Source organism: Oncorhynchus mykiss, chromosome 13, assembly GCF_057628025.1.
Source record: "Oncorhynchus mykiss isolate SJ-2025 chromosome 13, ASM5762802v1, whole genome shotgun sequence".
Classification (NCBI taxonomy): Eukaryota; Metazoa; Chordata; class Actinopteri; order Salmoniformes; family Salmonidae; genus Oncorhynchus; species Oncorhynchus mykiss.
In genome coordinates, this window is record NC_143034.1 from 54,070,372 (window position 1) to 54,095,801 (window position 25,430).

At 41.7% G+C, this 25,430-nt stretch overlaps 2 protein-coding genes and 1 non-coding gene across 3 annotated transcripts; all 3 read left to right on the top strand.

Annotated features, from left to right (window-relative positions):
• Window positions 1–13,304, top strand: LOC100135849 (low-density lipoprotein receptor). Its single transcript, XM_021558198.3, has 19 exons — window positions 1–164; window positions 265–325; window positions 6,212–6,337; window positions 6,462–6,584; window positions 6,762–7,139; window positions 7,275–7,397; window positions 7,504–7,626; window positions 7,806–7,925; window positions 8,292–8,417; window positions 8,544–8,715; window positions 8,865–9,092; window positions 9,208–9,326; window positions 9,441–9,580; window positions 9,716–9,857; window positions 10,137–10,280; window positions 10,393–10,641; window positions 10,782–10,856; window positions 10,990–11,153; window positions 11,290–13,304. The coding sequence occupies exons 2-19, from the start codon at window positions 268–270 to the stop codon at window positions 11,320–11,322; spliced, it is 2,643 nt and encodes an 880-aa protein (XP_021413873.3). The 5' UTR covers window positions 1–164; window positions 265–267; the 3' UTR covers window positions 11,323–13,304.
• Window positions 13,305–18,798: 5,494 nt separating this feature from the next.
• LOC110486527 (protein KRI1 homolog) lies at window positions 18,799–25,406 on the top strand. Its single transcript, XM_021558199.3, has 19 exons — window positions 18,799–19,276; window positions 19,594–19,670; window positions 19,837–19,942; window positions 20,059–20,161; window positions 20,251–20,308; window positions 20,397–20,446; window positions 20,581–20,671; window positions 20,773–20,850; window positions 20,942–21,048; window positions 21,192–21,324; window positions 21,420–21,515; window positions 21,623–21,793; window positions 21,888–21,963; window positions 22,058–22,185; window positions 22,343–22,496; window positions 22,622–22,752; window positions 24,278–24,342; window positions 24,453–24,548; window positions 24,626–25,406. Exons 1-19 carry the CDS (start codon window positions 19,192–19,194, stop codon window positions 25,116–25,118), a joined length of 2,298 nt encoding a protein of 765 aa, XP_021413874.3. The 5' UTR covers window positions 18,799–19,191; the 3' UTR covers window positions 25,119–25,406.
• Window positions 22,964–23,061, top strand: LOC118938604 (Z30 small nucleolar RNA). Its single transcript, XR_005035812.1, has one exon. It is a non-coding gene; the product is annotated as a Z30 small nucleolar RNA (small nucleolar RNA).
• Window positions 25,407–25,430: the final 24 nt, after the last annotated feature.

Sequence of the window (25,430 nt, forward strand, 5' to 3'; positions counted from 1 at the left end):
GGACCACATTGAAATTGCTCTGATGTTGCCAAACACGATTACACTGTCAGGAGCATCCTTGCCTAACCTCTCGTCCCAAGCGCATCTTAATCCAGAACATAAGAGCAGAGGAACTGAATAGCTTGGAAGCAGTGACTTTAAAATAAAACAATCGTTTTAACTTGGTAAATGAATAACCATATCATATACATTGTCATAGCTGTGTCATTGTACCTTATTGACAGTCAGAGTAAAGTGTAAATAATTTGAACAATTTGGCTGCAGACTATGGGGCGGCTGCTGTGCGTGCTGTTGGTGTTCCTGGCTTGCTGTGTTGTCCAAACAAGTAAGTATCTTTATTCTAACATAGGTCTACTCTAGTGTATCGTAAACTTCGGGAATAATTTCCAATTCAGTTGGCTTATTTGTTATTTGTTCCATTAATGCATAGTGGCAAAGTAAGTATATTTTTAAACATAGCCTACCTTCTTGTTAAATATTATGTCTATCGTAAATGGCAGTTATCAATCGATTTGAAATGTTTAAATAGCCCACTCTTGGACATCGCCTGATGCATCACGACGGGGGAGGGGGCTAGTTATTTGTAGAATGTAGGTCAAATTTGTGTTGCATCTTGAAGAAGCTGCGATAATGTGCAACACAAATAGTTTATTATTATTATCAGAACACAATCCGTAGGCGATTATTTATTTCGTCATTGCACTCACATTTACCTTTAGATACATTTACATGATCTATTTTTACCGGCATTTGTATGATTTAACTACGTTCACTGCCTCTGATTTGTTGTTGGCCATGAGATTCCGTGGCCAATCAGATTTGAGAATGTGCAACGAGACGTTTCCGAAAGCTTGTTGTGGTATAGGAGCCGGGTCGAAGCTAAATTATGTTTGCGTTGTAGTGCATGTTGAGAAGAGTAGCAGTTTACATTTTTGCGCTATTGTGCAATACTTTTTTTGTGTAAGACAATTATGTTGTTAGTAGGCTATTGTTATTTTAAAGCTATAATCCTTCATTGCTACATCAATTTTAGTATTTATAAATTAAAGGGATAGTACGGGATTTTGCCAATGGGGCTATTTACTGGGAAGTAAAGAGTCGGAGTCAGATGAACTCGTGGATACCATTGGCCAGTATGAAGGAAGTTTGAGGTAGTTTAGCGAGCCAATGCTAACTAGTATTAGCGCAATGATTAGAAGTTTATGGGTATCTACCTAATTATATATACACCCATTGATTATATTTTTTATTTAACTAGACAAGTAAGTTAAGAACATATTCTTATTTACAATGACGGCCTACCCTGGACAAACCCGGACGATGCTCGACCAATTTAGGGACTCCCAATCATGGCCAGCTGTGATGCAGCCTGGAATCAAACCAGGGACTGTAGTGATGCCTCTAGCACTCAGATGCAGTGCCTTAGACCGCTGTGCCACTTATACATACCTAATGAGCTTAGTCCAGCTGTTGTACACCATCAGAACCCAAAATATATGCGTTTTTTTCCCTCCAATGTTTGTAAACAATATAGGCTAAATGTAAACAAACCATGCATAGTCTCAAAACATGGTTCAAATTATAATTTTGATATCCTGGATGGTCAGTCCTTGCATCTATAGTCTGGCTGTGTCTATGAATTTGAGAGAGGTAACATTTCTTCAGGCCTATCCCTCAGCTTTTTACCAAAACAGTGTTGCTTTATTTTTTTCAACTGCTCATTTTAGCTTTAAAGTGCAAAAATCTTCCCAATTCAGGTACAGCAGATTACAAGTGAGTTATTGTATAATTAGGCTACATAGCAAGGCTGCAATAGACTAAATGTGTTCTCAATTGATGCAATAACCAGTCACATTGCAATCTAGATTCTCTGGTGTTCACTCATGTTTTTGACTCTTTCATGATGCATTGATGGCCCTATGACATCATTGTGGTGGGCCACCCTGAGAATTAAAGGAATCCCTCTTGCCCACCTCCACAAAGCATGACTTTTCAGTATTCCTCTTGAGGCAACATTCCAACATATTGGTTCAACATATCAACATATCTGTTCCATCACCTATTTAGAAAGTGGTACTGATTAACTGTAAGCCTGTGCAAATCACTTTATCATGCTATCTGTGAACCATGTTCATGCCTTCTAAGTGTCATATGAAGATATTTTTACTTTATTAGCCAGCTTCAATAGCTCATCAAACAGTGGGCAGAGCTGTTTCCTCTCCTCCAGCTTGTCCTGATAGAGAACGGAAGATCAATTAAACACACCACACATCAGAGGACAGACAAACAAGCATGCCACGTTGCATTTCTCCCCAAGGTTAATCAGTAAACCTTGTCAGTCCGAGCCTTTGATGGACTGAACTTTAAGCCTAACCAAATGTTATTGAAGGCAGGGCATTCGCCTGCATCTGACCATCATTTCTCTCTGAGAATGAGGACAGGTGGACATGATAAAGAGAGACAGAGACGTTGACAGCTTTTAATTAGAGTTTGCAGGTATTAAGTCAATATACTCACCTGGCCCTAGAGGGTCATATTGTGTGAGTTACTAGAACACTAACTGTTTTCCAAGGGATGGCAGTGTGAAATGTGATCACATCTGGGTATTCTTTTATGTTCTCTCTCAGTTGTGTGGGTATTCATTCACTTGTTGTTTTGCTCTTATTTTGTGGCTAGTCTTGTTCACTGACAAGGGAACTCTATAGATAAGACAACCAGGTAAGATAAGATTAAAGTCACTAATGATAAAACCTTTAAAGAAAGGGAGTGCACATGGAAGAGGGTCCCACCCATAGTACACTCTTATATGGGGACAGCTGGGTCCAGAACTGGAATGGCATTAACCTGTTCAGCTGTGGAGACATGGTGAATGAGGACATTGACTTCTCATGTTCATACTGTTTGTTCACAGAGTCATATCTGTACTAGATTTCCCCATTTAATTTCCATCCACTTTCCCAGATCTGCTGTTGACATCTGTTGAATAGAACGGAATGAAAAGCAACAGAACTGCACTGTCACAGTTTATGACCAAAATATCTCAGTAAAGAAAATGTAGGCCAAACTATGAGCCTTCTGTTAAATGAGCATAAATTGTTAAATCTTTCCAAATTCCCTTATTTACATTATTGAAATAACATGGTAGTGCAATTCAGTAGGTATTATTGTTCCTGCAACTGAAACTGTTGGTGAGAAACCTCACCCAGGAACTGTCCTGTTTTGAAAATCCATCCTCAGTGGTCAGTGAAAAGAGTACCTAGCCCACTATTGTCTCTACTGTTATAATCATGCAAACCTTCCGCTTGACCCAATCAGCTACCAGTGGTGTGATTCAAGCTCCTCCCTTTGGTCTAGCTCCTCCCTTTGGCTCCTATCAGAAACAGGTGTCCATCCAGTGTTTTGAGGCCTAAGTGCAGGATAAGAAATTCCCAGTGGCATCTGGACACTGCTGTGAGTCATCTCTGTGGCCAGGGGCACTGATGTACAGTACAGTGTCTTAATTGATTCTTCCAGTTCACTAACTAGGGTGATTTAGATAGGGGGTTGGGTGGAGAGCTGTAGGAGGTCTAGAAGGTCTTTGTTTGATGGATGAAGAGCATTCAGAACAGCATGGAGGATAATGAAGATGCTAAGGAGAACATAACATCAGCCAGTACTGTATGTCTACGATCTCTTCTCATTTGTCTTCAGTCACCACCACCCAATTACTGACAAAAATGTACATTCTCCACTACCAATGGCAGGTGTAAAATTAGTGAGTGTGTGTGCATGTGTCAGTGTGTTTGAGTTGTAGATTCTCCACATTCCTCCTCTATAGGCAGGTTGGAATTTGCATGTGTCTGTACATGTATATGTGTGTATGTTGAGGGAGAGGGTCATAATGGGCCTCTCCCACCCATCCCCCTGCCTCTTTGTTGATGTGTTACCAGCATCCCTGCCATAGCCCACCGAACAGCCATCCCCTCCACCACTCACTGTCACATACTGTATGACTGCAAGCTGGGAAATGAGACCCAGAAGATGCAACCTGCTCTAGCACTTTTGTTTTAACTCTATATATTCTGATTTATGGTCTGCTCAAGTATTTGCCTCAGATAACATCCACAGAGTTACAGAAAACAGACACTTTTTCCTTTTCCTGTGGTTTATTATGTCAGGATACAGGTGTTGAAATAATGTATTGTGTTCTTGACTGACCTGTAGATGATAAAGCAGAGAAATACCACTGGTACCACTGGTTGTCCTATCCTGCTAAGGCTTTGTAGTGCCATGGGCTTGGCTTGCCACGCAACCCCTCTCGGGAAAGTGTCTAATTTGTGTACTTTGCCAGGAGTACAAGTACCAGATCAATGTGCAGCTATATACAGTGTCCTCTCGGGAAAGCATCTGGTTTGTGTGCTTCCCAGAAATAAATACAGTGCCTTGCGAAAGTATTCGGCCCCCTTGAACTTTGCGACCTTTTGCCACATTTCAGGCTTCAAACATAAAGATATAAAACTGTATTTTTTGTGAAGAATCAACAACAAGTGGGACACAATCATGAAGTGGAACGACATTTATTGGATTTTTCAAACTTTTTTAACAAATCAAAAACTGAAAAATTGGGCGTGCAAAATTATTCAGCCCCTTTACTTTCAGTGCAGCAAACTCTCTCCAGAAGTTCAGTGAGGATCTCTGAATGATCCAATGTTGACCTAAATGACTAATGATGATAAATACAATCCACCTGTGTGTAATCAAGTCTCCGTATAAATGCACCTGCACTGTGATAGTCTCAGAGGTCCGTTAAAAGCGCAGAGAGCATCATGAAGAACAAGGAACACACCAGGCAGGGCCGAGATACTGTTGTGAAGAAGTTTAAAGCCGGATTTGGATACAAAAAGATTTCCCAAGCTTTAAACATCCCAAAGAGCACTGTGCAAGCGATAATATTGAAATGGAAGGAGTATCAGACCACTGCAAATCTACCAAGACCTGGCCGTCCCTCTAAACTTTCAGCTCATACAAGGAGAAGACTGATCAGAGATGCAGCCAAGAGGCCCATGATCACTCTGGATGAACTGCAGAGATCTACAGCTGAGGTGGGAGACTCTGTCCATAGGACAACAATCAGTCGTATATTGCACAAATCGGGCCTTTATGGAAGAGTGGCAAGAAGAAAGCCATTTCTTAAAGATATCCATAAAAAGTGTTGTTTAAAGTTTGCCACAAGCCACCTGGGAGACACACCAAACATGTGGAAGAAGGTGCTCTGGTCAGATGAAACCAAAATGGAACTTTTTGGCAACAATGCAAAACGTTATGTTTGGCGTAAAAGCAACACAGCTGAACACACCATCCCCACTGTCAAACATGGTGGTGGCAGCATCATGGTTTGGGCCTGCTTTTCTTCAGCAGGGACAGGGAAGATGGTTAAAATTGATGGGAAGATGGATGGAGCCAAATACAGGACCATTCTGGAAGAGAACCTGATGGAGTCTGCAAAAGACCTGAGACTGGGAAGGAGATTTGTCTTCCAACAAGACAATGATCCAAAACATAAAGCAAAATCTACAATGGAATGGTTCAAAAATAAACATATCCAGGTGTTAGAATGGCCAAGTCAAAGTCCAGACCTGAATCCAATCGAGAATCTGTGGAAAGAACTGAAAACTGCTGTTCACAAATGCTCTCCATCCAACCTCACTGAGCTCGAGCTGTTTTGCAAGGAGGAATGGGAAAACATTTCAGTCTCTCGATGTGCAAAACTGATAGAGACATACCCCAAGCGACTTACAGCTGTAATCGCAGCAAAAGGTGGCGCTACAAAGTATTAAGGGGGCTGAATAATTTTGCACGCCCAATTTTTCAGTTTTTGATTTGTTAAAAAAGTTTGAAATATCCAATAAATGTCGTTCCACTTCATGATTGTGTCCCACTTGTTGTTGATTCTTCACAAAAAAATACAGTTTTATATCTTTATGTTTGAAGCCTGAAATGTGGCAAAAGGTCGCAAAGTTCAAGGGGGCCGAATACTTTCGCAAGGCACTGTAGAACAGCAATTGGTTTCATTCATGAGAGATTTATTGTCCCATTATACAATGTATCCGCGGTTGTAAATGTTATTCAGTTAAATGCTCCTTAAAGCCCATTTTGATTTTGACATTTTGTTGTTCACCAGAATGAATAGTCATGGACTGATCGTGTGGGTACGTGTGTTTTTCCCTTATAGACACAGAGACAGTATGCGGGATCGGGCAGTTCCTGTGTGGGAACGGGAAGTGCATTACGCTGAGATGGGTGTGTGATGACACAGATGATTGTGGAGATGGAACTGACGAGCTCCCCGGAACCTGCTGTGAGTAACACATACCGCCGTAGCTAATAGGAATACAACAGAGGATTGAACCACACTTCTAGTTCAACATCTTTTTCAGTTTCATTCACTGATGGTTGTTCTCTCTTTTCGGTTGCATCTGTAGCGGCCAGAACATGCAGAACCACAGAGTTCAGCTGTGGTGGACATCTGAACCAGTGTGTTCCCAGTACCTGGCTCTGTGATGGCAAAGCAGACTGTGAGAATGGAGTTGATGAGGAGAGCTGTGGTAAGTGGTCCTGTCTTCTCCACTCTCTATTGTACCTTTCTCCCCAACTTACCTCCCAACATTTCCCCTTCTCTCATCTACTCTCTCTTTTCCTTCTCAGTCCCATTCTTTCCCAACTGATATAAGCCTGACAAATGAGGCTCCCCTCTAACACACACATCTCTGTTCCTCCCACAGCGCCCAAGCACTGCACAGATAACAAATTCCACTGCAGTAACGGCCAGTGTGTGTCGGCCTCCTTTGTGTGTGATGAGGAGTTGGACTGTGATGACGGGAGCGACGAGGATTCCTGCCCACCCACCACCTGTAGCTCCACCTCCTTCCAGTGCAACAACTCTGTATGTGTGCCGCGCCTGTGGGCCTGCGACGGAGACGCTGACTGCTCGGATGGCTCTGACGAGTGGCCCCAGAACTGTGGGACGCGAGCCCCTGGGGGTGCCCCCAAGCCCTGCTCCCTTCGGGAGTTCCAATGTGGCAGCGGGGAGTGTATCCACAGCAGCTGGAAATGTGATGGAGGATTCGACTGCCTGGATCGCTCTGACGAGACCAACTGTAGTGAGTACATTCCCTCTCTCTTATTACCCTTTTATTACTTCTGTTAGCTATATTCGCTTTAATATTTTCTGTCTTTAATATGTAAGTTGCATATGGATTTATGACTGACCTCTCAATCTCTCCTTCTCTCCATAGGCCACATCACCTGCCGCCCCGATGAGTTCCAATGCGGTGATGGCACCTGTATCCACGGCGGTCGCCAATGTAACCGCCAGTACGACTGCAGAGACTTGAGTGATGAAATGGGCTGTGTCAATGGTAGGCTTGCCCCACATACATCTTCTACCCCTGCTTCTACTACTGTGACCTACTGGGATGGTAATACTACCTTTGTGTTATAGTCACACTCTCCTCTCCTCCACAGTGAGCCATTGCAAGGGTCCCACCAGGTTTAAGTGCCGTAGTGGGGAGTGCATCAGCATGGAGAAGGTGTGTGACAAGCAGCGTGACTGCAGGGACTGGTCAGATGAGCCTCTCAGAGAGTGTGGTGAGTATGAAGATGGAACATGTACTTAGGGGGAATGTTGTTTTGCCTATGGTTAGCTTCTCACGTAAAATGAGTTGGATGGAAACAATGGGAATGCTATCTAGCTGTGGTTGCTGAAAGAAAGAAGGAGCTGTGGACTGGTGTTGAACTGTCACTTTTCTCTCTAACCCTCCCTGCAGATTCCAACGAGTGCCTGTACAACAATGGCGGCTGCTCACACATCTGCAATGACCTGAAGTTCGGCTATGAGTGCCAATGCCCCACCGGCTACTACCTGACAGACAAGAAACGCTGTGAAGGTAAAACTCCTTACCACTGTAGCTGCATGTGTGTCCACAGAGCTCAAAAAGTTGGCTCAATCAGCAGCCATATTGGATCTGATGTCCGTGCCAATGTGGACTTCAGACTGTACATCCTTTAGGCCTAGAGCCAGGCGATGTGCCCATTGATACCTTTGCCTTAGTTCAACCCTGTATGGCAGTGTAAGCTGGTGCTAGTGGGGTGAGAAGGTCTCTGTCCTGACTGGACCACTTCCCTGTGGAGCCATGATGACTCAGTGCTGTTACTGTCACACCCCCTTTGTCTGACCCTAAGCCACCGTTTACCTTCTCCAACACTGTGCCAGTTACACAGACGTCATATCTGTCCTGTACCTCTTCCCACAGATATCGATGAGTGTGCCAACCCAGACATCTGCAGTCAGATCTGTGTCAATAATATGGGCAGCTACAAGTGCGAGTGTGAGGAGGGCTACCAGGTCGACCCAGCGACCAAAGCCTGCAAGGCCATCGGTAAGTATTGGTCCTAAGAAAGACTGAATGCTTACTTAGCTCATGTTTTGATCAAGTTTATTTAAAAAATGTCATGGGTCATGCATTGCAGTTATTGGAACGATACACTCTCGTCTGATCACACAGGCACTGTAGCCTATCTGTTCTTCACCAATCGCCATGAGGTGAGGAAGATGACACTGGACAAGAGTGAGTACACGCGTGTCATCCCCCACCTGAAGAATGCAGTGGCTCTGGACATGGACATGGTTGCCAAGGAGATTTACTGGTCTGACCTCTCCCAGAAGAAGATCTACAGGTGAGCAAAGCTTCCATGTTACCTTTATCCATAGAGCCCTGTTGTTTCCTATTGCTCCCAGTGATATCTTGATGATGATGATTAGAATGATGATGATGGTATAATAAATATATTTTCTCTCTATTTTCCACCCTTCTCCTACAATCCAGCACCTCAATGGACTTGGCTGCAGACACAGCGCAGCACAAAGTTGTGATTGACAGCGACATCGAAGGTCCGGAGGGCATCGCCTTTGACTGGGTCCACGGCAACATCTACTGGACCGACAGTATCCGCAGCAGCATCTCTGTGTCAACCGCCAACGGGAGCCGTCGCAAGACTCTCTTCCAGAATGACCTGGCCAAGCCCCGCGCTATTGTGGTCGACCCCCACAGCAAGTAGGTATCACACATTGGCTTCAGGATTGAGCACAATGACTGAAACATTGAGCCTACACAGGATATTTGTTGAATGATGACATGCTTCAATAAATGTGTTCTACTGCCCTCCTAGTTTCATGTACTGGACTGACTGGGGAACTCCAGCCAAGATTGAGAAGGGAGGTCTGAATGGAGGAGACCGTGCTGCTCTGGTCACAGACAACATTGTGTGGCCCAATGGAATCACCCTTGGTGAGCACTTTCATAACTTCCTACCTTTGTGTGTGAGGGTGCGCATGCATAATTGTGTGTTTCTGCATGGTCACTCTGGTCTGACTAGTTTCTCTTGTCCTATCCCCTGGTCAGACCTGCTGAACCAGCGGCTGTACTGGGTGGACTCCAAGCTGCACACCCTCTCCAGTATCGACGTCCAGGGTGGCGGCCGAAGGACACTCATTATAGATGAACACAGGCTAGCCCATCCCCTAGGCATCACTGTGTTTGAGGTGAGTGCCAAAATTACAACTTTAACTTTTAAATGAGGCACTATGAAAATAAGTCGGAAAATCACCATATGTATTTCATATGTTTATGCAGAGATGAGAAATGTTTAAATGGAGTACTGTGTATTCTGTGTGTAGGAAAGAGTGTTTTGGACAGATGTCAGCAACAATGCCATTCTGAGTGCCAACCGTGTGACAGGCAGGGACATCAAGCCTGTGGCAGAGCACCTGGTATCCCCAGAGGACATTGTGTTGTACCACAACCTCAAACAGCCAACTGGTATGTATCAGGTCTCTCAGCTTTTTAATCTTCCCATAGTTAGTTAGATCAGTAGTTTGTTTATGCAAGAGTAGCCATAGAGTTAGGAACCAATATGTTTTGGCGTAACGGTTGCACGTCAGGGATGCATTTTATTCAAAGTGCTATTTTTGTGTCTGGAGCCTCAGACTATTACAATTAAGTTACAATGCTGCAGTAGCATAGCAATAGCAATGTGCTTTCTATTGAGACAAACCAGTCCCCAGACTTAATCCCCTCCTCCCCTCTGCCCCACTCCAGGCAGGGACTGGTGCAAGGTGGCCAACGGAGGCTGTGAGTTCATGTGTCTGGCAGCCCCCCAGGTGGGCATACATTCCCCCAAGTACACCTGTGCATGCCCTGACAACATGCTGCTGGCCAAAGACATGAGGAAATGTGTACCAGGTATATATCTAGCTAGCACCCTCAGTCTCTCTATGTGGCATAACTCAGGGGAAATATATGATCCCTTGCTTCCTGTATAATCTCTAACCTAAGTGTTATGTATATTGACCAGCTGCACCAACACCTGCAACTCCATTCAAGCCCATTGTTCCCCCACCCAACCCCCCACCGGCACCCGCCCACACCTCCCCTGCACCTCCAGCCCGCGCCACCACTAAGGCCCGCATCATCGCTACCACAGTTACGCCTGCGCCTCCCCGCACTACCAAGCCTGTGCCACGCAACCCCCAGCCTGCCCAGCCAGATACACCCAGGATTCCCCAGGCCCAGACTACCACAGTGCCTCAAGTCACCACTAAGGGTAAGCACGACTTAAATGTGTGCTCTCATTAAATGCAGGAGTTATCAGCAATTAATATTTTGAAAGATGAAACTTTCCTGGAACATCACACTTTGACATGGTGTATCATTGATCTAAATTGTTCTTGTTTTGCCCTTCAGACATCCGCCATGAATTTGCTGCTATACCCACAGCCCCTTCAACCCCTGCAGCTTTATACATCGCGCTGCCTATAGGTAAGTTGCTTTAACATCACTGACTTAGACACACAGTTAGCATGATTATTACACACCAATGACGTTAAAACCCCACTTTAGCATCAACAAATCCCCTCTGACCTTTATGTCTCTCTCTCTCTCTGTCTCTCAGCCATTGTGTGTCTGGTGGCCTTTGGTGCCGTGCTGCTGTGGAGGAACTACAGGCTGAAGAACACCAACACCATTCACTTTGAAAACCCAGTCTACCAGAAGACCACTGAAGACCAGGTGCACATATGCAGGAGCCACAGTCCAGACGGCTACTCCTACCCACCGGTAAGAGGCCAATCTGTCATACACACTCAATGTCACTTGCTTGTGTTTTTGTATTAGCATATGTAGCCTATGGTATGTTGTACAGTAGCTGTAGATCAGTGACCTAATGTATTCCTCTTTGTTTCCTTCCCCTCAGAGACAGATTGTGAGTCTTGATGATGAGGCTTGACCGTAGTGCTGCCGTTCCCTGCCAACACAAACACTTTAAGAGGAGAGAGCAGAAGAGTAAGAGAGACATTTTATATAAGCTACCTGGACAATCTTGTTTTTTTTTACCTCACAACCTCAAAGACATGAGAAGGCAGAGAAAGTGTCATACCGCTGACCAAACCACTGTGTGCTCAAAGACAAAGAAAGAAAGAAAAGGAGGAAGATTTCTCAGTCATGTGTCTTTCTTGCCCATTTGTGTACAATCCAGAGCCATAAGAGACCACCAACTCATCTCCACCAAGCTGGAGTTTTATTGGCCAATTCTACACCGTAGTATTTTTCTCAGACGATTTGTCTGAACTGTGAAATGTTTAACAAATGCAAGACTGTTCAGACGCTGAACCCCATTATGAAAGAACAGTAATGTAATTGTAATATTTGAGTGTTTTGTGTTTGTGAAGAAGTGCCCTTGATATGAGGTGACTGCAACTTTATTTAACACCACTTACAATTGAGAAAAATCGCTCTAGAATTAGAATTCAGAAATGAGGTATTGTAAATAACGTAGGTATTTATTTGACTTATTTCTGAGACTGACAAAATGTTGAGAAATAATGAGCGGATCATATCTTTTACTATGTCTAGACTCATTTCTTTGTTCCTGAATTGTTTTAATATCCAAATCTGATATCTGATAACACCTGAGCCACCTGTTGAAATGAAACCCTTTGATAGTGAATGTCGTCTTGAATTCTATAAATGAGCCAATTTTTACCTCTGTATCATCACCAGACAGGGACAAAGTCAAAGTCTTTTTATATCAATCGTCCACATTGCCTCACTAGTGGTGCACTATCCAAATGGACAGTTAAAACACACTGACACTTATACTGTATTTCTAACACTATTGCTGTGGGAACATTCAATTTCCCTAATATGGTGTTTAATTGCAAGCCAAGACAGTAGATTTACGACAGTCTGTCTGAGATGTATCTTTCTCATTTTCTCCATTGTCTTACTTTCTGTCATTCACTCCTTCTCAAGCTTCCCTTTCTTTCAGCCCAACTGTGTGAAAGCAGTATATAATTGTGTAATTATTCTATGACAGAAAGACTTAAACCATGCAACAGTAGTGCACAGACTACACTTTTAGAAAAAAGGGTGCTATTTAGAACCTTAAAGGGTTATTGGGCTGTCCCCATAGCAGAACCATTTGAAGAACCCTTTTTGGTTCCATGTAGAACCCTTTCCACAGAGGATTATACATGGAATTCAAAAGGGTTCTACCAGGAACCAAAAAGGGACAGCTGAACCATTTTAAAACCCTTTATTCTAAGAGTGTAGCAAATCATGTCTTCATTCAGGTTCAGAAACACAAGTTGCCTTTTAATGGTTTTCACAGCATTGTTTACTGGAGAGAGATTTATTTGTAAAAACTGATTATGACAGTTCTAGGTACTGGAATAGAAGCCACCCAAGTGCATTATATATCATGCTGATAACCTTTTAACCAGATGATTTAGTCAAATACTCATGATAGTGTTGAGGTGGCTTTAGGCCACAATGTTTGACACCTCTTTCTCTGAGATCAGAGGGAAATGAATGTGTCTAACTGTTTACAATTAAATGTGTTTGACCTTGAGGATGTCACAGTGTTACAGGTATTAGACAGACAGAGAGTTTGGGTAATTATATATGGCCTAAGTCTAACAAAGACATTATTGTTGAGTCAGTGAAAGTTTTTGTTTATGTTTCTGTTGTGTTTTTTTTCTGTGGGGTTGGGACTAAACATATTGTTTAATTCAATAGCCATATGCAATAAATCCAGAAATGTGTGTTAACTAACATCAACAGTGCAGATCATGAATATGTAAATATTATGTTCATAATGTGTTTGTAAATATTCATTAAAAAAATTGGTCATGATGTCCCAGTGTAGAATTTGTACACCGTTAAACATTTGATGTACATAAATAAATGCTTATGTTTATTTTAGAATCATTACACTCTGATTGGTACTTTACTTGAAGCCTGAAGTTTTGGTCTGATAAGCCTTTTTGTGTTGTAAATGTGTCATACATACACACAAAATACAGGTTACAAGTTAACTGTGTTAATTGTGTTCACTGCCTTTGGTTTTCCATAATTAATTCATATTGAGATGCTTTAGTAGTTTCAAAATAGTCACCTTTCACATAGATCTATTATACTTTATAATTCCATCAGATTTTTAGCACTAATTTGAGAATTAAATGTTTCCAGAATTACATTTCTTTATCCTTTTAGATAATAAGGGCACTACCAATGACTATTACATTAGCAGGATGACAGCCTGTTGAATAACACAAACGTTCTGTAATTCCTGACAGAAGCATGGGAGGTATGATGTATTTATTTATGAAATTGTATGATTGTAAATACACAAATCACACAGGTGTTTTATATTTCCGGACTATGTTGATTTATTGTGTTTAATTATATGGACTCAAACGACTGATTTTTAGTGTGAGCTTGTTTTTGTCTTAAATAAAGAAAAAGGAGCACTCTGTTTCTGCACAGATCTGATTATTTATTGACGGGACGTAGGCCTACTTTTTGTTCAAGCTGGGATGAAGCGTGTATGGGTACTTTCTTTCCATATGTAGACTGCAATATCTCATCTTCATGTCATATTGCCACGGGCTTTCTGGTCTACAAAGTCATAATGACACCAGTTTATGTCAAAGCTACTGCACAAGAACACTTCAAGAGAACACTTTTTACAGCACAAATCTCCAACTGAAACAATTTTGCAGATTGTGGTGGCAGCCTTAAAAAACAGTGTCCAAGAATAACAGGAACAGCATCCAAGAAAGAAATGAGGTCTCAGGCTATATCGCTCAGGTCAAACTGTCTATGTGTCCTGGCAGCAGGCTCCCTACTGTAGACAAAGTTCATGGCTGTGAAGGGGGGATAAATTATAACATACCAAGAAAACACACACACACACACACACACAACACACACACACAGTCACGTCTGTACTTATGGATATACAGTAAATACATAAAAAACATACAAACACACATACAACTCCATTCCATTCAGGTTGTGACTCTGGCTGCCATCGTGAAAGATGGAAAATTAGGAAAATGAGAAGAGTCCTTATTAGACTGTCATGGGTGGTAACTGACCTTGGACACTAGGTTATCATGTTACAGTAGGACAATACTGCACACACTTAAAGATAAAGTAGATGCTGGGTTTGGATCACTGGCTGAATAATGTTAACCAGCTGTCAGTAACTAGGACACTTATTCAGCTGGATATTTAGCCTCCTTTTGTTTCATTACTCTACTTGTGACATTCATCCAAACTAATAACTTCTCCCTGGAACTTCATTTCCTAACACAGTGTCCTAGACTGGTTGTTTTTGTTGGCATGATGCTTTTTTGAAGCAAAGAACCTGGGGTTGTCCTTAATCATTAACATAACAACATGAGTTCAGTACAGCTGAACTGGAGCTGGAGTTTATTAGAGGTACAGCAGAGTGTAAAACTGTAACAAACTATCAATATGGGCAGTATTCTTTATACTGGTATTCATAAAGATTGGTGTAATAAACAGTTTACATCATCAATGGAGTTAACATGAAATACAACCTATCTATATGGAAACATATTAATAACCATACTCTCTCATTTTAAGTAAACATTACAGAAGAGATAAATGGTGAGGCCATCCTGATGTTTTTATCTGCCAATATTCTATGCAGAGGTTGGACGTATTCACTTTTCCCAGAAGGGGAAGCAGTGGGCGGAGGGTGGAAATAGGCCAGGGAAGGACACTGCTTCCTTCTGAAACCTGTTGATGTTTTGTCCATTGTTTACCTATATATCATGGCTCACATTTTTAGGTGAGCCCTCTCGCGTAATGATGACATGATACAGTGTCATTCTACACATCAGAAAGCTTGGATTTGTAGTTTTGCTTCCAGTTAAATTCCCTTCTTGATCTATTTTCTTCAGATGAAGACAATCTTCATCTAATTTTTAACTCCAATTTATACCAGGTCAGGTGAGAAAAACTCCTGAGCCACTGGGTAGGCTATTATAAAAGGATACATAAATTACACCAATTTGGTGCCTTTTGAGATGTGTAACTTGGTTAAGAAAAACAGTTTGATTTCACTTCATTTAACATTCTGCGATAAAGAGCACATGTTCAACTTAATAAAAAACTAGTTTTCCCAACTCAATAGGTTCAAAAACTAAATTACTACAGTAAGTGGCACTGACTCCCAAAGTAACAGGGTTGAAGATTTAATCTTCAATTAGCCATACATCCCCTTGTGATAGGGGAAAAGGAAGCTTGTTCTGTGCCACAGGGAGGTGCAATTGAATGCAAAAAAATGAAATTGTTAAAATATTTCTAGCTTGTTTATCAATGGGTAACAGGGTTGACATGTTATGCTCGAACCACTCAGTTTTCCAAAACACCAGAAAATGGCCAAAAAGAGTAGAACCAACTCACTTTCTTGAACGCTGTGATTTGATCATTAGATGTTAAGTAATAGTTTCACCATATTAAAACGAGAGTTCAGTTCATGTAATAGTGTTGACCTTAACATGAGGGACAATTCTGGGTTTTCTTACCTTAAAATGAATCACTAATCACATTAAATATATATTTATCTTCAGAAATGACATTGTCAAAGCAGCAAAATAACTGGGGCTTTACAATGATGGTGAAGGTCACAGAGGGTGCACTGAGGAACATGTCAAAATACAGAATGTTGTCTTCATTTACATTAAAAAAAATCTGATTTATTTAATTATCTATGTGGTCTATATTAAAGAGCACTTCAATAAATATAACAAGCTTTAAAAATTAAACATTGGTGCACAATTTCTACTTAAAACAACAAAAGGCACTCATTTCGTGAAACGACCCAGTTACAGTGCCTTGCGAAAGTATTCGGCCCCCTTGAACTTTGCGACCTTTTGCCACATTTCAGGCTTCAAACATAAAGATATAAAACTGTATTTTTTTGTGAAGAATCAACAACAAGTGGGACACAATCATGAAGTGGAACGACATTTATTGGATATTTCAAACTTTTTTAACAAATCAAAAACTGAAAAATTGGGCGTGCAAAATTATTCAGCCCCTTTACTTTCAGTGCAGCAAACTCTCTCCAGAAGTTCAGTGAGGATCTCTGAATGATCCAATGTTGACCTAAATGACTAATGATGATAAATACAATCCACCTGTGTGTAATCAAGTCTCCATGTAAATGCACCTGCACTGTGATAGTCTCAGAGGTCCGTTAAAAGCGCAGAGAGCATCATGAAGAACAAGGAACACACCAGGCAGGTCCGAGATACTGTTGTGAAGAAGTTTAAAGCCGTATTTGGATACAAAAAGATTTCCCAAGCTTTAAACATCCCAAGGAGCACTGTGCAAGCGATAATATTGAAATGGAAGGAGTATCAGACCACTGCAAATCTACCAAGACCTGGCCGTCCCTCTAAACTTTCAGCTCATACAAGGAGAAGACTGATCAGAGATGCAGCCAAGAGGCCCATGATCACTCTGGATGAACTGCAGAGATCTACAGCTGAGGTGGGAGACTCTGTCCATAGGACAACAATCAGTCGTATATTGCACAAATCTGGCCTTTATGGAAGAGTGGCAAGAAGAAAGCCATTTCTTAAAGATATCCATAAAAAGTGTTGTTTAAAGTTTGCCACAAGCCACCTGGGAGACACACCAAACATGTGGAAGAAGGTGCTCTGGTCAGATGAAACCAAAATTTAACTTTTTGGCAACAATGCAAAACGTTATGTTTGGTGTAAAAGCAACACAGCTGAACACACCATCCCCACTGTCAAACATGGTGGTGGCAACATCATGGTTTGGGCCTGCTTTTCTTCAGCAGGGACAGGGAAGATGGTTAAAATTGATGGGAAGATGGATGGAGCCAAATACAGGACCATTCTGGAAGAAAACCTGATGGAGTCTGCAAAAGACCTGAGACTGGGACGGAGATTTGTCTTCCAACAAGACAATGATCCAAAACATAAAGCAAAATCTACAATGGAATGGTTCAAAAATAAACATATCCAGGTGTTAGAATGGCCAAGTCAAAGTCCAGACCTGAATCCAATCGAGAATCTGTGGAAAGAACTGAAAACTGCTGTTCACAAATGCTCTCCATCCAACCTCACTGAGCTCGAGCTGTTTTGCAAGGAGGAATGGGAAAAAATTTCAGTCTCTCGATGTGCAAAACTGATAGAGACATACCCCAAGCGACTTACAGCTGTAATCGCAGCAAAAGGTGGCGCTACAAAGTATTAACTTAAGGGGGCTGAATAATTTTGCACGCCCAATTTTTCAGTTTTTGATTTGTTAAAAAAGTTTGAAACATCCAATAAATGTCGTTCCACTTCATGATTGTGTCCCACTTGTTGTTGATTCTTCACAAAAAAATACAGTTTTATATCTTTATGTTTGAAGCCTGAAATGTGGCAAAAGGTCGCAAAGTTCAAGGGGGCCGAATACTTTCGCAAGGCACTGTATATTGCTGTCCCTTGGCTATCACCTCCGACCTCAAATAAACACCTTCCTCCTATCTGAATCCCACTGCAGCCTTACTCCCTAGAGCCCTCCAATACCTGGTCGACTATTCAAGACATGACACAGGGAACGAGGTGAATGAAGCTATTTAAAGTCATGAATTATTCCAGAAACAGTCTCTTTATCTCAGGCACTATTATTTGCTTTAGGTGGGATGTGTTATTATTTGACAGACTCGTTTGACAGTGGTGATAAGCTACATAGATTGGCAAAGAATTGCAATGTAAACGTAACTGATGTTTTATTGTGGGGCCCAGGGAGATGAAGACTGACTCAGAGTAGCTGAGTACAAAGAGCAAACAGCAAAGAGAACATGAATAATAATTGATGCCATGTAAGACCATATACGAGGTTGTTGTTTGAAAGGATCCGAGTAAAGCCCAATTCAGAGAGGTCAGACCCACAGGAATGTTGAGGTGACAAACAGAATATACTAAGAGAATTTGGGCATAGGCCTAAATCGTCCAACTAGACAAAAACAGAACATTATATTGATGAAGTATAAAAAAATAATAGTTGTCTCAATAATTGCAATTGAAAACAGGGTGAGTAAACTGGTGTATTTGACCTATTCTTTCTGAGTCAGATAATTGGAATAATGAATTCCATTACTGTTTTTAAAATACATTCATAAGTGTGTAAACTATTCTCCCAGTAGACATTATCTCCTGTACTTTCACTGTCTGGTCACCTTATGATCTTTTAAAAAACATAGGGATGGACCAGCATGGTACACAGGGGCCTTTTGACAATTTGCACTAGAGCGCCTCCAGCTGTGCTACTGAGTCTCATTCCAAAAACATTGTGATGGGCTACTACACCATACTACACACAGACAACACAAAAACATTAGATAGCTACAGAGTATATTCACATTGTATCTGACAAACACATTGCTACTAGGTTGGAGATTATTACTCAACATAAATTATACGAATATTCTTACTAACTAACGCAAAAGGCAAAGGCCATCAATGCTCTCAAACTAGGACCCTTAATATGAATATTTCTAAGAAATATTTGCAAATCAATTTGTATTTTGTGATTTTTTATATATACAAAAATCATTTTTATATTGGCAACAAATATATTTGTGGATAAAACGTACATATTTTCTAAACATATGATTGGTTGATTGTAGTTTGGAACTCTGACTCTCCCCTCAGGAAACCACGTGGTAGTTCTATACATGCTGCTGTGGATGTTAGCATCATGAACAGATTTCACTGAATTATTTTCCCGATAAATAGTATCCAGTTCACATGTAACCATGTCAGGCAAATCGGATTTCAAGATTAATTCAAAGTTTGCAGTGAAATATGACAAATATAGACAAAAAGAAGAGTTACAAAGGCGTAAGTGTGACTTCCCAAGCTTGTTAGCTAGCTAGATGGCTAGCAAGCCAGCCCTTTAGCTCATGTTAGCTAAAGTTATCCTTTTCAACTTGCTTGCTAACTTTTGATCGCATTTTAAATGAATCTTATTCTGTAACTTATTTAACTTATATAATTATACGTTCAGAAGTTAACTTAGTCATCGTTACATTTTTGGTTATTATAACTAGTTAGCTAGCATGTCCAGCTAGATAGCAATTTAGTTCTGACTTGTTTTCCTGGCGGAATGCGTGCACCACATTGGATGGCTTGTCATGTTCATCATTGATTTATTTCAGTGAAAGACAAATATGGCGACCAAGCTGACGAGAGTGAGTCTGGTTCAGAGTCAGAGTCAGATGGTGATAGCGAGGTGGTAAGTACTATTACTGTATTTAATTTGGCTAACTATATCGTTTCAAGTTCACAATACCAACACTGCCATGGTGTTCTGTTTATGGTTTGTCAGTGTTTTTGGCCCTACCTTTTGCGTCCTTGACCTGTATGTTTGTAATTTCAATGCAGACTGTGTGTCTTCTTAGGAACTTGACCCCAAAGTTGAAAGGGACTTCTACAGAACATTGTCTCTGCTGAAGAAGAAAGATCCTAAGATTTATCAGACTGATGCAACGTTTTACACAGTGGAAGGTATGTCATCAGTCAGCATGTCTTGTTGCTGCAACTGATTACAGTATGACACTTTGATTATGTGTTTGTTTGTTTAAGAGGTGTCTTTCACCACCCAATTTTTCATTCTTAATCAGATGCATCCATTGGGGACGATGCCCAGCCTTCAACTTCAAATAAAACAGAGAAGCCAATGTATCTGAAAGACTATGAGCGAAAAGTTATCTTGGAAAGGGGAGGGTGAGTGAGCTGCAGATGTCCTACTGTGCATATCTTTATATCTAATGTTGGGCAAATGGTTTGACAATAACAATTTGTCTCATTCCCAGTAAATATGAGGATGATGAGGAGGCGAGTGATGATGAAGAGGCTGCAAAGAGGAGAGAGGCATGTTATGATACATTGTATGTTATGACACATTTACATGGAGGTATGTCACGAGAAGTTATTTGTTTGCCTTTGCTTTCTTTGACAGAGAGCTGCATCTCCAAGTTACATCCAGGAGCAGAGAGAATTGAAAGAGAGGTAAGGGTTAAATTCTCTCATAATCACTGTGTCCTTTGTCCTAAATAAGTTGTTTTATTTGTGTAAATACACCCTTGTTTTTTGTCTTTTATAACTGTCTTTGGAACATAAACACTGTATCATGCTTCCTCCAGCTTCCGTAAGTTCATACAGGACAGTGATGAGGAGTGCAGTGAGGAGGACTTTCAGCTGCTGAAGAGGAGGACCAGAACACAGGAAGAGAAGGTCTGTGGGAACCGGTACCTGACTTTGTCTTATCTTACAGTATAAAGCACTGCAGAGCGAAACATTCTATTCCTCTAAACTGTTATCTTTCTACCCAACAGGATAAAGAGGAAGAGGATTATGTGGACTGGCTGAAAGGCCAGGCAGAGCTGGGGGGCCCAGAAGAGGTGCAGGACATGGTGAGTGATGGAGAAACTGTTGGAATAGAGGGCAAGAGAGCGATATGTAATGACCTGCTGTGACTGAAATATGTGCTGTGTGTTGAGACAGAAATACCTGAGGGACTATTGGAACGACCCCGAGCTGGATGAGAAGGAGTGTTTCCTTAGGGATTTTGTCCTGAATAAGGGCTACATGGAGAAAGATGACGTGGACAGGTAACAGTTATTTACATAAGTTATTTTATGTGTTTATACATTTCATTTTTTTTTGTTTTGTCCATGTATGCTTTCAATTGTAATCATAGAGCAGTGCTCAGCACCGCTCTGACTGTGTACTAATCTGCCATGCCTGTGTGCAGGATCCCCAGCTATGACGAGGTGGTGAATGATGATGTGGAGGACTCAGAAGAGGATGGGGAGTCGTTCTTGGAGCGCCAGGAGGACTTTGAAAGACACTACAACTTCCGCTTTGAGGAGCCTGATGCACAGAAGGTGAACTTTCCCGTCTGTCTCTACATGCACATGTCTGTTTGTATGGTGTAGTGTATGTACCTTGGTCTCATATAGTATCTTATTGTTCCTTACAGATCAAGACTTACCCCCGTACCATTGCCACCTCTGTCCGCTCCAAAGACGAGCGCAGGAAGCTCAAAAGGGAGGAAGTGAAGGATAGGAAGAAAAAGGTCAGTAGACGCTCTCTCTTTTAGTTAATCTTATACATCATACCATCCCTTCCTCATTTCTCTCACCGTCCCAGCAAACTGACCTGTCACTCTTCTGGCCCCTGCAGGAGAAGGAGCAGAAGCACGAGCAGCTGAAGCAGCTGAAGAATCTGAAGCGTAATGAGATCATGCAGAAACTGCGGCGGCTGCAGGAGCTGACAGGCAACGAGCAGCTGGCCTTCAGTCAGGTGGACCTAGAGGGAGACTTTGACCCCCAGCAGCATGACCAGCTCATGCAGGTGACCACTCGCACACCTCAAGAAGAGAGACGGATTGTAAATAAAAAAATACACTCCTCTTATTGTCTCTCCTTGTATTCTTTTCTTCTTCCAGAAATTCTTTGGTGATGAATATTATGGAGAGGAAGAGGGGGAGAAGCCCCAGTTTGAAGTTGAAGAGCTAGAGGGTGGTAAGTCACTCGTTGCTGATTTTATTATCTCAAGTAGAATGGAATAATTTAGAATCGATGGCATTGTAATAAGGTAGCTTTCTCTGTCCTGCAGAACACTGGAACTGGGACACATGGACAGGAGAGGGTGGAGAAAAGGAATATGGTGGTGAAGAAGGGGAGGAAGAAGAGCATGAAGGAGAAGAGTATGACCAGCCAAACTGTGAAGATCCAGACTTTATTGTGAGTTCCTCTAATATGATCATCACTTCAGCATTGCCTGCAGACCTTCAGAAACACATTTATTGGAGGCTAGTCAGAAATAAAGGTCTCGTTGATGGAGATAGTCAGGCCTTTGAGATTGTATGTGACTCACTCATCTGAACTCTTACTTGACCAGATGGATGCAGACTATGATCCCAGTCAGCCAAGCACCTCCAAGAAGCAGAAGAAAAAGGAGAAGATGAAGGTGGATGCCCCGCTGATGGGAAAGAAGAGAAAGAAGTCTCATTTTGCTGAGGTCATTACCCAAAACAAGCCTGTGTTTGACCCCCGTAAGTCTCAGGAGGTTCAGCACCATGAATCTTAGGTTATTTTCCATAACCTTTTAGATTCTGTTCGATGTACTATAGATATTGAGACTGAATGCTCTTTCGTGCATCCATCCTTTGTGTTTCAGAGGAGAAGTCCTTTGAGCAGTACCTGGACGAGTACTATAAGCTGGACTATGAGGACATCATAGACGACATCCCCTGCAGGTTTCGCTACAGGCAGGTCCTGGCCAATGACTTTGGCCTGTCCACTGATGAGGTGAGACTGGGAGCTCTAGTTCCTAATAGGTTGTCTCAGGGTTGGGTTCAAGTCAATTCAGGAAGTACACTAAAATTCTAACTTTTTCCCATGCTTTTCAATTAGAATTGTTTTTAGTTTGGTTAACTTTTTTAGTTGTCTGGAATTTAAATATAATTGACCCCCGAACCCTGGGTTGTGCTATAGTGTTGCACTGTACAGACCCCGAGTCCTGCACTGATGAGCTGAGATGTGACTGACCTGGTATTGCCACCCTCCGGGGAAGGCTCTGACCAGGGCATGACTTCAGTTAATCTTCTCTCTGAGCAGACGAGGATGAGGAGAGAATGATAGAAAGGGAAATGCTTGTGTTCACTGAGTTATCAACTTGCTTTGGAGCCTCATCTGCACAAATTAGGTTTAAAGTAATTTCTGTGGATTTAGCGTCTTTGTTTTTCTTACGGGTATGTGGGACGGTAGTGTCCCACCTGCCCAACATCCAGTGAAATTTCAGAGCGCGGAATTCAAAAATTCTAAATTCAAATATTTAACATTCTTGAAAATGTGTTATACATCAAAATAAAGCTGAACTTTTTGTTAATCCAGCCGCCTTGTCAGATTTCAAAAAGGCTTTACGGCGAAAGCAAACCATGCGATTATCTGAGGACAGCACCCCGCATACAAACACATGAAAAACATATTTCAACCAGACAGGTGCGACACGAAAGTCATAAATAGCAATATAAAAAAAATGCCTTTGATGATCTTCTTCTGTTGGGATTCCAAAAGGTCCCAGTTACATCACAAATTGTCCTTTTGCTCGATAATGTCCTTCATATCCATAAAAACTCAGTTTACCTGGCGCGCTTCAGTCAATAATCCACTGTTTCCCTCCATTAAAATGCATACAAAATGAATCCCAAACGCTACTAACAAACTTTTCCAAACAAGTCAAACAACGTTTATAATCAAACCTTAGGTATCCTAATACGCAAATAAACAATAAAATTTAAGACTGAGAATAGTATGTTCATTACCGGAGATGAATAAGAAAGAACGCGCTTTCGTCCACGCGCTTGGAAACACTACAGCCAAAATGGGAGCCACTTAGAAAAACTACAATTTCTGGGTAATTTTTCCAAAAAACAGCCTGAAACTCTTTCTAAAGACTGTTGACATCTAGTGGAAGCACTAGGAACTGCAATGCGGGAGGACTTGGGCTTATAATTATAGTACTAGCCATTGAAAATAGTGGTAAGCTGAAATCTTTTTTTTTGGGATGGTTTGTCCTCTGGATTTTGCCTGCCATATCAGTTCTGTTATACTCACATACATCATTTTAACAGTTTTAGAAACGTTAGAGTGTTTTCTATCTAAATCAACCAATTGTATGCATATCCTAGCTTCTGGGCCTGAGTAACAGTTAGTTTACTTTGAGCACGCTTTTCATCCGGATGTCAAAATACTGCCCCCTACCCCAGAGAGGTTAAAGTGGCTGAATTAATATGTTACTATTACAGAAAGTAACTTGTTCTTCCCTCCTCAGATCCTGGGAGCAGATGAGAAAGAGCTGAACCGCTGGGCCTCGCTAAAGAAGACCTGCATGTTCAGGTACTGAACCTGGTCTCAAAACAGTAGGCATTTACTAATCAGCTGCCTATGGGGAAAATGGCCTTTCAGATTTTTCCTTTTTCTATTTTTTTCTTCAATCTCTTTTTCAGGTCTGACAAGGAGGAGATGAGTGATTTGCAGAACTACAAAATCAAAGGACAAAATGTGAAGAAAAAGATAGAAGTCTTGAACTCTTTCTATGCTGAGTGAGTATTCTACCATATGCAGATTGGCAGAATATGTTCTCTAAGAAAACTGAATTATATTATATATTTCCTTGCAGGGAAGACAAAACAGAGGGCAAGACCAAAGTGGGTAAGAAGAGAAGAGACAGGATGAAGAAGGATAACAAGGATCTGGAGGATGATGATGAGGCTGGACCCAGTCAGCAAAGCTCTGCATTGGACTCTGGGGAGGGGGTGGTAGTCCAGGCACTGAGAGAGGCAGGAGACCACGAAGAGGAGTTCCTGGTACCCAAATCCAAGAAGTTGAAACTGGAGCAGGAAACAGTTGCTACCACTCAGGAGACTGCCAACACAAGGACTGAAAGGCCAAAATTGCCAAAGAAGAAAAACAGGCACCCAGGAAGCCGCCTCATGTCGGGGAAGGGGACATTCAGGGTGAAAATGGGTGGGCGAGAGTTCAGCGGACAGAGACTGAAGGCCTATGGACTGAATCCCAAGAGACTGCACTTCAGGCAGCTTGGCAGGCAGAAACGAAAGGCTCAAGCGAAGACTGAGAAGCAAGGAATGAGGGAGAGAACGGCACCATTATAATTTATGTCCCCTTATATTTTTGTGAATGGTTGGTATAAAGTGACAAACTGCACAATATACATGGACCAGAGAACAGTATAGTTCCTAATAAATCAAAGTTGAATGAGCTTACAATAGCATTGGCACTGATAGTTGACGTTCCAGCTATTTTTCGGAGTGCCTCTTAGAATTGTATATTTTGTATTTTATTCCTGAAAACTATCAGATCAACTTGAACAACTCTTTGTGATTGTGATTTACTTAACTGCATTTTGCAAACTGCAATAAAATTGTAGGACATTTTGTGTACTCCCAACTGTTGTTCTTGATAAG